The sequence below is a fragment of the Sciurus vulgaris genome, assembly GCF_902686455.1.
Source record: "Sciurus vulgaris genome assembly, chromosome: 16".
NCBI classification, from domain to species: domain Eukaryota; kingdom Metazoa; phylum Chordata; class Mammalia; order Rodentia; family Sciuridae; genus Sciurus; species Sciurus vulgaris.
This window is the reverse complement of record NC_136477.1, coordinates 32,516,378-32,528,633: the sequence shown is the minus strand read 5'-3', so window position 1 is coordinate 32,528,633 and position 12,256 is coordinate 32,516,378. Positions and strand designations below refer to the sequence as shown.

The 12,256-nt window shown below is 39.8% G+C and overlaps 1 protein-coding gene across 1 annotated transcript in view; it reads left to right on the top strand.

Moving 5' to 3' along the window:
• GPD1L (glycerol-3-phosphate dehydrogenase 1 like) overlaps window positions 1-5,074 on the top strand; it is a 54,477-nt gene extending 49,403 nt beyond the window's left edge. Inside the window, exon 8 of the mRNA XM_079114009.1 lies at window positions 1,989-5,074. Coding sequence (XP_078970135.1) covers window positions 1,989-2,085 — 97 coding nt within the window. The 3' untranslated portion in view covers window positions 2,086-5,074. The remainder of the gene's footprint in view (window positions 1-1,988) is intronic.
• The last annotated feature ends 7,182 nt before the right edge of the window (window positions 5,075-12,256 follow it).

The window sequence follows — 12,256 nt, the reverse complement described above, 5'->3', positions numbered from 1 at the left end:
GATTACTTTTTTTAAAAAGTGAAAAGATAGCTTGGTCACAGTGGTGCACGCCTGAAGTCCCAGCAGCTCGGGAAGCTGAGGCAGGAGGATCACAAGTTCAAAGCCAGTCTCAGCAACTTAGCAAGGCCCTAGGCAACTCAGTAAGACCCTGTCTCTAACTGGAATATAAAAAAAAAGCTGGGGATGTTGCTCAGTGGTTAAGCACCACTGGGTTCAATCCCCGGTACCAAAAAAAAAAAAAATCTATATATAAAGATATATAGATAGAGGACTAGAGATATGGCTCAGTTGGTAGAGTGCTTGCCTTGCAAGCACAAGGTCCTGGGTTCAATCCCCAGCACCGCAAAAAAAAAAAAAAAAAAAAAAAATATATATATATATAGATATATAGATATAGATATAGATATAGATAGATAGATATAGATATAAATATAGTCATGTGATAGAGATAAAATCACATGAATAAAATTTCAAACAATTCAGAAAAGAGGGAAGGACAGCTGTCCCAGAATTGGGCTACCAGAAGGACCCCTGTGGAGGTGCATGCACAGCCTCACAGTGTCCTTATGTGGCTGGCTGGTTGCTTCCTTCCTCCCCTACCCTTCCAGCCAGACCTGTGTTAAGGTTGGGCTAGGGTCAGCCGATTGGCCACCTGACTGAGGGAGGAAATCCTGTAGCACATAAGCTGCCCAGCCTCCCCAGGACCACCGCCCAGCCCCACCTCTACACTGCCCTTTATCTCACTGAGTCACTGTGTTTCCCTGTAATCACGATGCCAACTACACCACCTTATTCAGCAGGGAACTCATCTAATTCTTACAATCAGCCTATGTCTCTAGCCCCATTTTACAGATGAGCAAACAGAGTCAGAGGGTTTATGAAACTTGCCCAGTGTCCATAGGTTGTGGAGTCAGATTTGAGACCAAGTCCTCCTGACTCCAAAAAATAGTGTGGCATTCCGTATCTTCTAAAACCTACAGTAATGACTCTCATAAGGACATGTGATGTCCCGGTACTGTTTGCTCTTCTTAAATTAAATATTGTCATTATCGGATTCTAGCTGGGTAATTTTCAGAATGGCCTTTAAGGCTCTATTGATTCTGTCAAGCTCACTTGAGGTTGAGTGTGTGTGTGCGTGTGTGCACGCTTAAAAGCCTGATTGAAATTAATTATTTCTTCTTCTGTGATTTCCACCATAAAAAAACCCTTGCTGGGCTGCAGATATAGCTCAGTTGGTAGAGTGCTTGCCTTGTGAGCACAAGGCCCTGGGTTCAATCCCTAGCACCGCAAAAAAAAAAAAAAAAAAAAACCTTGCTGAGCCAGCTGTACCCTGGGAAGATGTTACCTTTTCTTACAATGGATTATTAGGCTGTTCCTTTATGCCCTGATCCATTTCACACTTCCACTTATATGTGTTCACATCTTGGAGGAAACTGCAAAATAAATCAAGCTTCCAACATGAGATCAGGGCTTTGCTGATTGTGGGTCCTCGCTTGGATTCTTGCAGGAGTGTTCCAGGCCTGAATTATTTATGGTGATGTGTGGGCAGCCTCATTGTCATCTGGGGATGATCCTTTTTGGAGAAGGGAGAGCAATACCTCCTTGCAATGTAAAATTTATTCTCCAATCTTTTAAAATAATGACAGGAACTTGGACTCATTCCGGATTTGGCCAAGATCCTGAGCTATAACTCTTTTCTGTAAATGACCACCGTTTACCCCGGGAGGATGACCATGTGACTTGTTTATCAACAGTGCAACCCCGCTTGTTAGGCAGAGAATGGTCTGGCAGTCCCGAGGTCTTGTGGCCACAGTGCAGGGGCTTTGCATTCTCCAGACCAAAGGATAAAGCAATGTGGAAAGCCGTTACCGTGTTTTCCAGAATGACGTATAGATCTGCAGGCTAGTAAGCAGGGCAGGAAAATAAATTTGTTCTCGGAGGTAAGCCAGATGGCCTAAGCTTACCTTTCTACGTTTTCTCCTGCCCAGGTTTCCGTTGTTTACCGCGGTGTATCAGATCTGCTACGAAGGCCGACCTGTCTCAGAGATGCTGTCCTGTCTCCAGAGCCATCCAGAGCACATCTAAAAGGGAATCACATAACGGGCTGGGGAAAGTTCTGCCTCTCCCATCAGTCTTTGGGTTCATATGGAAATCAGCACTTGGCAGCGAGATGTTTGCTTGGTCGTGCCCCTATCATGGAGATATATGAATTGTTTCAGGTTCATTTTTGAATTATGAGAGGCAGTTCATTGGCTAAGCCGTACAGGGCAACAACTAAACACACATGTGCACGTGTGTGTTCATTTCTCATTCTGTGGGTTTCTACGAATCAAAATTATATGTCCTTTTTAAAGATCGCATTTGAAATTTCCCCACTGTGGTACCCTGTAAGATTGGAACTCTCTCAGCTAAATTTTTTAGACATAATTCATATGTATTTGAGTGGATGGATTATTTTTTTCTCATTCTTTTGATGATAAATTTAACCAGCATTAAAATGGTAGGTAGGAAGAGGGAGGGAGTGTGTTCAAAGATCACCATATTAACTTTTAAACACTATCTCAAGCCAGCATAATTAACTTACTTTGATTATGGGTTGGTGGTTTTTTTTTTTTACGCAATTAGATACTGTCAATTAGATACTACACTTATATATTTCCCTCTTGCTGCAGTTTTCTGAATTTTTAGCCTCCTTTCTCTTCATTAGCTGCCAGAATGTGCTTTGGTAAAGACTCAACAGTGGCAGAAGACAGAAAACCCACCTGGGAATTTCCTGCTGTGACTGACGTTCTTCTGATTAACAGACACTACCTACCTGTGCTAGGTAGTGCTTTTTTGCAAACATTTCTTTTAAGCCTCACAAGATCCACGGAGAGGTGGCTGCTCTTAGTCCTCCTGTAAGATGCAGTTACTGTACCCTGTCATCTGGGTGTGCGGGGACAAAGCCAAGAGTGAAGTGCAGCACTCTCCACTGGCCAATGTGCAGGACCTTCTAAAATAGCACTGGGCTCATCTGGCCTCGGGTTAATTGGTCGTGTGTCACATGCAATCTTTTCTGAGACCACAGGAAGACTTCCTGCCACTGAGATGAGTGTGGGTCAGGGTATTGATGGCTGCCACTCCAGGTATGGTCCTCAGTCCAGCAGCATCTGCTTCACTCTTCAGAATGCAGTTTCCCAGGTCCTGCCCTGGACTCCTGAGTGCTGTCTCTGCCTCAGCACGCCTTCTATGTGTTTCTGATGCTCACTCCAATTTGAGAATCACTACTTTCGAAAATTTACTTTATCCTGGTCTTCCACACAGTGTGTTCCACAGGAAGCGAGCGTCCTGGACTCCAGTGGTTGTTCCAGGTGTACAGGAGACTGGGGGAAGCTGCGTAGGTCCATCCCGCTCGAAGGCGTAGAATGTATGTTAGTGTCAGTGGAAGCTGTTTGCTTAACCTGGCAAGTCCCAAACCCAGGAAAGTTTCCAGGGAACCCTATTGTAGGCTGAGGCGATCTTAGCTCAAGTGGATCCTTCACTCCCTACAAGAAATTAGCATGAATAAACTACCTGTGGTATTGTGAGTTCTGAACTTTTGCAGTTCAGGTCAGCCATGAATCTCTGACGAAGCTTTAAGGTGATATTGTCGAGTACAACCAAGTAGATGTCAGCCTCGCTGAAACGCACATTATGTGGGATAAGTGCTTTTAATTCTAGAATTAGAATGGAATGACTGTACCCCTTAAAATGAGATTGGTTTGAGAATACCATTCCACAGTTACCTTATATAGCATTCCATAAGTATTAAAAGATCATATGAATGTCATTTATATATTCATGAACTTTTATTTACTTGGTAAGATTTTTGCCCCCACCCCCACCCTAGCCCTGGTTTGAGGGTTTTTTTTTTTTTTCCTTTCTTTTTTCTTCTATAACTGAAATGATTGTGGGATTGATTTTTGTGGGAATTTTAAAAACTATCTATAACATTTCCAAGGCCTTTTAAAGCCTCATACACAGAAGTCCATGAAAGCGCACACGATGCTTCAGGTTTCAGCAGTTTTGGTGCCACTGTTAAATTAATTTTGGGGTCTCCTGATAAATCTTTTTTAAAGTTTGTACATAGGTAACAAAGAGTTACTTTTTAAGATATAAAAAGGGCTGTAAGCTAATTGTGGTGTCTACTAAGTAGGATCCAGTGCTGGGAGGAATTGGGATTTTGTGTTTTCCCATCTGCACTCAGCCTCCTCCTCTGGGTTTTGAACCTGAATATATTTTCTCTCCAAATACCCTCTTACTGGACCTGGGCGCAATAGCACACACCTGTAATCCCAGTGGCTCTGGAGGCTGAGGCAGGAGGATTTCAAGTTCAAAACCAGCCTCAGCACTTAGTGAGGCCCTAAGCAACTTAGCAGACCCTGTCTCAAAATAAAATATATAAAAAGGGCTGGGGATGTGGCTCAGTGGTTAAGCACCCCTGGGTTCACTCCCTGGTACAAAAAAAAAAAAAAAAAAAAATCCCCTCTGACCACCTGAATTCTGCTGACTGTACCTCTCAAACATACTTCTAATAATCTGCACATTATGGGAGAAGGTAAATTTTATAAGTTTATGCTCTGCTAATTATAGATATTTATTACTCTACGAGTCATCTATTTTTGTAACCACCTGTGGTCCGTCATTTATTTTAATTCACACTTCTTACTAATGATGGTGATAGGGAGGGAGACACCGAGATTAGAAAGTTAATTTGTACTATTTCAGCCAATCTGTGAATGTAAAAACTACCCTGTTGCCTTGCTGTGGTCCACTCTGCCTGGTGTGGAGCAGATGCCTGTCTTGACACCCACCCTCGGGAAGCAGTGGAGCTAACTTTCTGGTTCTTTCATTTCACTCTGAAATCCAGCACAGCTCTGTGGCAGTGGCCCGCGGAGGGTGTCGTGACAAGGTGCCAGTGTGCAAAGGGAACTTTAGTTTTTCCACTGGTTCTGATTTGCTGCCCATTTACTTACACGTGTACTGTATTTGTTTACAGACTGTAGGTGGATGTATAATTTAAAGCTTGGTTGAATAAACATTTAACCCCTCCAAACTTGTCTTGTGGGTTCTGTTTTTCTTCTTGTCAAATCATAGTTCATAGACTTAGGTAGGTCAGTTTTTAATTTTTTTAGTTGTCAATGGATCTTTTATTTTATTTATTTATGTATAGTACTGAGTATTGAACCCAGGGCCTCACACATGCCAGGCAGGCGCTCTACCACTGAGTTAACAACTGCAGCCCCATGGTAAGCTGCTTTTTTTTTTAAGATTCAGAATTGCGGGCTGGAGTTGTAGCTCAGTGGTAGAGCACTTGTCTGGCACATGTGAGGCCCTGGGTTCGATCCTCCACACCACATAAAAATGAATAAATAAAATAAGATGTGTGTCCATCTACAATTTAAAAAATATTAAAAAAAAAAGATTCAGAATTGTGCTGCGTTATCAATATTCAAGGCACTTTTAAGAAGGTCCTTCTCTCTGATCTCAGTTCTCAAATACATCTGTTTTCATTTCCTTTTTTTTTTTTTTTCTTTTTTTCTTGAGGCAAGTTCTCACTGTATTGCCTCTACTGGTCTCAAACTCATGGACTCAAGTGATCTTCCTGCCTCAGCCTCCCAGGTAGCTGGGATTACAGGTGTGTCGCTTGCTGATATTTTTATATACTTATAATTTGGGGTGGAGACCTTTCAGTTTTAGTTAGTGAATAGATGAACTTGAAATTCCATCCTCGCTACCCCAAATACCTAGACAAGCTAGGAAGATGTAACAAGTATCCTTTTCTACACAGGGCAAATCTCACGAAAATGTGAGGGAAGTGCTCAGGAGCCTTAAGCAAACAGGGGCTAATAGAATCCTGAGGCTTGAGTTGCAGATCTTATGCTGGCACTGGAACCTTCCAAAGACCATGATGTCAGGGGGAAATGGACTAAGAAAACTCAGGTCTAGGTACAAACAAGCTGAGCTTCAGGAGGAGAAAAATGTTTCTGCTGAAAAATTTTAATCAGGGATACAGCACAACAATCATGATTGGGGTTTGAATTTCTAAATCTAGGAAACCATAAGCAAAGTATTGCATAGAAATTAGAACTTGAGTCATAATCCCAATAGGTAACTGGCAGAAGCAAGCATAAACCACTTCAGAAATCCGCTCTCCACCCAGGCTGCGTGGGCTTCCCATAAATAAAGTCCCTGATAAGTTATAAAATAATGCCAGTAATTCTTTGTGAGTGAAAGTCAACCTATTTTCTAAAACAAAAGACTTAGACCCCTTGGATTTCAGATAATTTAATAAAATGATAGATGCTTTGAAAGGTATTTTTAAAACTAAAGACATAAAGATTAAAAAAATATGAAGGAAGCATCAATATTGTTAAACTGTCCATGCTACTGAAAGTGATCTGCAGATTCAACGTAATCCCTATCAAAATACCAATGACATTATTGACAGAACTAGAAAAACAATCCTAAAATTCATATAGAGCCAGATATCATGGTACACACCTGTAATCTCAGTGAAGAGACAACTTACGGAAAAAGAAAAATATTTGCAAACTATATAGCTGACAAGGGATTGCTATCCAAAAGATGTAAGAAACTCAGAAAACTTGATAGCGAAGAAATAAATAACTCAATTGAAAAATGGGCAGTAGGTCTATTTTTTTTATTTTTTATTTTTTGGCAGTAGATCTAAATAGACCTTTCTCAAAAGGAGACATACAAGTGGCCAACAGGTATGAAAAACTCAATATCACTAATCACAGAAAAAAATGCAAATCAAAACCATGAGCTATCACTTCACTCCAGTAAGAATCGTTGTTATCAAAAAGATAATTGCTGGGGAGGATGTGGAGAAAAGTGAAGCCTTCCACAGTATGGAAGTATCTCAAAAATTGTAAAATGGACCTACCATATGATAAAGTAAACCCATTTTTTATTTTTAAAGTTAAATTTTGTGTCTCTGTGATCAACCAACCCAACAACCACAACTTAAAGGAGGAAAAGTTTTTTTGGGGAATCATGGTTTAAGAGTTCTTTGCCCATAGATAGCCAACTCCATTGTTCTGGGCCCAAGGTGAGGCAAGACGTCAGTGAGGAAGGGGCCAGTGGCAGAAAGCCACTTAGCTCATGGCGGAGTTAGGAAGTCAAGGTGGGGGTGGGGGTGGGGACATTGGACCTCCTCCAGCCACACCCTAGCCTACAGTTTCCACCCAGTCAGTCCATTCAAACTGGGATGCACTGATTAGATTACAGCTGTCACTATCCAACACTTTACCTCTGACTATTCCCATGTCGACAGGAGTTTTGGGGGGGACACTTCACATCCAAACTATGACACCATTCCCAAACTCAGTATATGGAGGAGACATCTGCACTCTCATGTTTATTGCAGCACTATTCACAATAGCCAAGAAATGGAAACAACCCGTGTCCATCAACTGACAGATGGAAAAGAAGATGCACCACATACAGACAGTGGAGTACTATTTGGCTACCAAAAAAGAAATTCTGTTATTTGCAATAAAGCGGATGGAACTAGAGATCATTATGTTAAGTGAAATAAGTCCAGCAAAGAAGGGCAAATACCATATGCCCTCACTCATGTAGAATCTAAAAAAGTTGACCTCATACAAACTGAGACTAGAAGAGTGACTAGTAAAAGCTGGAGAAAGTGGAGGTGGTTGGCGAGAAGTAGATTTTCAGGTGCTAAATTATAGGGGAAAGAAATTCCTGTGTCACATTACACAGTAGGGTGACTATAGATAATGTACTACATATTTCCTGAAAGCTGGAAGAAATGGTTTTGAATGTTTTTACCACAAATGATCAATGTTTGAGGAGATAAATATTTTTACTCTTATTTGAACATTCTACCATGCATACGTATATTGAAACATCACATGATACCCTGCTAATAGGTCTAATTTTTACTTATCATTAAAATGAAATTTAAAAATAGAGTTTTAATATAAATACATATAGACATACAGCAAAATACTGTGGTGGAGGAAACCCAACCAGGTAGATTGGAAGAGGAACCAACTAGAACATGTAGGAATTAATATAATCATTTGGATTAAAAAGTCACTGGATAAATGGATTAAAGTGTAGGTCTGATGGATGTGAACATGGGATGGAATTAGCAAACAGGTAAATGGATGTGAAGGTGTTAATAAAGTAGCAAGAAAATATTTGAGAATTTCAGAACGAAGAAAAGGGTCAGATAATAAGATTCAGCAAACATCTTGCAGTAGTTACAGACAAAAGGGAGAAGCAGTTTAAAAGAAAAAAAAAAAAAAAAAAAAAAAAAAAAAAAGGCCCAGCGGTTTGGGAGGCTGAGGCAGGAGAATTGAAAGTTCGAAGCCAGCCTCAGCAACTTAGTGAGGCCCTGGTAACTTAGTGAGACTCTGTCTCAAGATTAAAAATTAAAAGGGCTGGGGATGTGACTCAGTGGTTAAGTGCCCCTGAGTTCAATCTCTGGTATCAAAACAAATAAAAAGCAGACTAAAATTGTCCAGAAGTAATTGCATACAGTTTTATATTATTTTCCCTTATATATTTTCACTAAAATTTCATCACAGTCTTTATAACTTTATAATTGCATATGAATTAAATCAATGGTGAACTTTTTATTTGGGGGAAATAAATAATATGAGGAATCTATGAACATAACATTCTATTAATCTGCTGAAACTGTGATAGATTGGAGCGTGATGTAAGAGAGTCCGAGGTGAATGTGTTACCTGTGGTGGAGGTGGGGAGAGCAGGTGTGGTGCCCTAGCTCTTGGTCAACCTTCAACACCCATATTGTTAAGTCTAGCCAGCCAACCCTTCTTTGGACCTCACTTTCCTTTTTGCTAAGTGGGACCCTCTGTGCCCCCTGGCTCATAGCATCACTGTGAAGGCAGATGAAGAGCAGGAGATCTTAAAATATCTAAGGAGAAAAATCATTATCAAAGCAATGGCTGCATGCAGCCAAAGCGATGCTGTATGTTCACTGAAGTATTTTAAAAATTGTAGTTACACAGTTAAACTGCATTTCCCAGCCTCCCCAGCAGCACCAAGTGATACCATGGTGGCACCGTGTGATTGAGTTCTAGCCACAGACATAGGAAGGAAAAGACTGCTATTTCTAGCTGTGATGTTCTGCTTGATTCCTTATTCTCTCTTCTCCTGTACACTTGTTAGATGGATATCAACTTCCAGGATGATCTAGAAGCCATATGTAAAAAAAAAAGACTATAATCTCTTTCAACCAAGATTTCTATAAGATAGTGTAAAGATAAGCCCCTCACTTTTGGTCTGCATTGGACTGTGATAGGTACAAAAAGGAAATTGTTCTATTATACCGCTGAGACCTAGGGATTGTTTGTTATAGCAGCTAATATAACTTACCCTGATATATTGCTAAAAAGATGTTTGAAGAATCAAGACAAGAAGTAGACCTTGCAGAAATAGCAAGAGTTTTGGGAGAATTTTTTCCCTTAGTCACTACAACAACATGTGTCTGTTTGCATCTCTTGTTTGGTCATGGAGTTATATTAGAAAATGAGTGAGCCTGTGGATGTGTCTGTTCCTCTCCTCTCCAAGACCAGCTGGCTAAATCCAGACTTTGTGTGGATGTATCCTTCCTATGTCATGTTGATAGTCCAGGATTTATAATATTTGTTTACTTAACATTACAGAAGCATCCCCACCCACCCTGCCACCCACGATGATGCTTAGAATCATCACGAGACCTTAGATAAGACCACCCATCGGCTGCCATATCCCAAAACCAGGACCGGCTGAATCCAAAAAAGCAGCGACTCTTCAGTTTGCCCTCAAAAATTAAGGAATTGAACTTCTCTGAATTTTACACATTGCGAGTGAAATAGAGGCACTGGAAAAGTACTTTATCATTGAACTTAATGTACCCTGTAATTTGTCAAATTGGTGTTATTTGACTTGTTGCAAATGGAAACGCTTTTATGCTATGATAGGAATATCATTTGCAGTTCTTTTTTGTTATTGCGCATATTTATTTTTAAATAACTCTTGAATAGGTAACATAGTCACTTAATTCAAAAATAAAGCCCCTTTTCCAAATAGCTATTATTAGTGTCTAACATGCTCTTCTAGAGTTCTGTTTTACAGATACAAGCAAATCCACCTTTTATCCCCTCCCCATTTCTTGACACAAAGTAGAGTTTACCATAAGTAGAGTTTACCATAGTTGCTGTAATCCCAGCAACTCAGGAAACTGAGGCCAAGGGGATCACAAATTCAAGACCAACCTCAGCAATTTAGGGAAACCCTGTCTCCACATCTTGCTTTTTTTTCACTTGGCAATCTTTAATATTAATTGCTTGCTTTTAACAACTTTGTATTTATTTTAGCTTTTTATTTTGAAATAACTATGAATTCATGTTTGCAAAAGCAGTACAGAGAGGTCCCATGTACCCTTCACCTGGTTTTCCCTAATACATCAACACATGGTTTTGTTAAACTATATGGTCAAAATAATAATAGAAAAAAAACCTTTTTGCACGAATTCAAATACTTTGCACATGTGAACTTACTGATCCTCAAAATGTACTATCTATATGCAGATAGGGAAACTAAGGTATGAAGAGGTTAAATAACTTGTTCACATGGCAGAGACAGTAATTGATAAAGCCAGGATTTGAACCCAGGCAGTTTGGCTTAAAAGTCTATAGTCTTAACTCGGAAACTCTATTGACTCCTTTTGAATAGTGGGTGTTTACTATTGGAAAGGTGGGAGGTGTAATCACTCTTAACAAATTAACTCTTTTTAGCAAATTTTCATGAATGTTCATGCATACATTATTTTAAGCACTACTGTTCTAAAACTTTATTTCATAGCATTAATATTAAAGAACTTTCTAATAACATTTATGGATCTCTCATATTTTAAGTAAATGCACATTTTATGACTTTTCCTTAATTTAGTGCAGATACTTAGGTGTTTATAAGAATTGCAACAGAAAACATTATTGCACATGTTTCTCTGCTCACTTACATGAGTAAATCTGCAATATAAGATCCCAGCAGTGAGATTGCTAGCTCACAGGTATGTGTGGTTTGTAGTTTATTAGGCATTGCCAAGTTTCCCTTCAAAATTATGACTGTAATTTATGCTTCTGACCTCAGATTTTCCCAATTACCTCTACAACCATATTTGGGATTCCTTGTTAATAATAATCAAAGACCTAAATTGAACCAATACAGAGATATGCAATTTTGTATTTATCACTCCCAATATCATTGTAAAAACAGAATTTTGTTATGCAAAACAGTTGTTTCACTAATAGTTTTAAGAGTTGGTAGTGCAAAAAGTTTGTATAGTCATGGAATGGATTGCATAAGAGAGCTGTTTGCAAGGAATATTGAAACAAGAAACATTTTTTAAGAACCTGCAAATTCAGTGTTTCAGCAAACCCCCAGGAGGTGCCTGTGAAAACCAACTGAATTGGAGTAAGATGCTTTTCTGGGGGTGTTCCATGTTCTAGTGAACTATGGCCCTCAAGCCCACTAGAGGGCACTCTCCATGAATGACATTTCCCTTAGCAGCTCAGCAGCTTGTGAAAAAAAATAGCATCCTTCCTGCAACACGTTTTAGAACTTGTCGTTTTTAGGGTCACACATTTCCTAAGATGAGTTTGTGATGGGAAGTCGTCCAGTGTCGGGACTTCATTTTGACTTTCTAACTCAAAGATTTCGATGTGCAGCAGTGTTCCTTTCGTTTCTGACCTCAATCCTCTGAGACATCAGGCTGAATTTTGTGACTTCTGATCTCTTTTCTTTCCTTAATGTGGGAGACCCACTTAGGATTGTGTTTGTTCAATTTATCTTGCATCTCTCTCATTCTGATGCTGATATTCTGAAGAAAACCAAGACACATGCTTCCTGCTTTTTGCTCATAGGGAAATATTTCTAAAGGATGGTAGAGCTTCCATGCTTTAAAGAAGTTTCAGAAAGAAGAGTGATAGGCATTGAGAGAAAGAACCTCCAGCTAGGCATGGTGATGCTCACCTGTAATCCCAGCAACTCGGGAAACTGAGCCCAAGGGGATCACAAATTCAAGACCAACCTCAGCAATTTAGGGAGACCCTGTCTCAAAAAAAGAATAAATGGGATCTTATAGAAGAAAAAGTAGGCCCAAATCTTCACCTTGTTGGCTTAGGATCAGACTTCCTTAACAGGACTCCCATAGCACAAGAAATAAAAGCAAGAA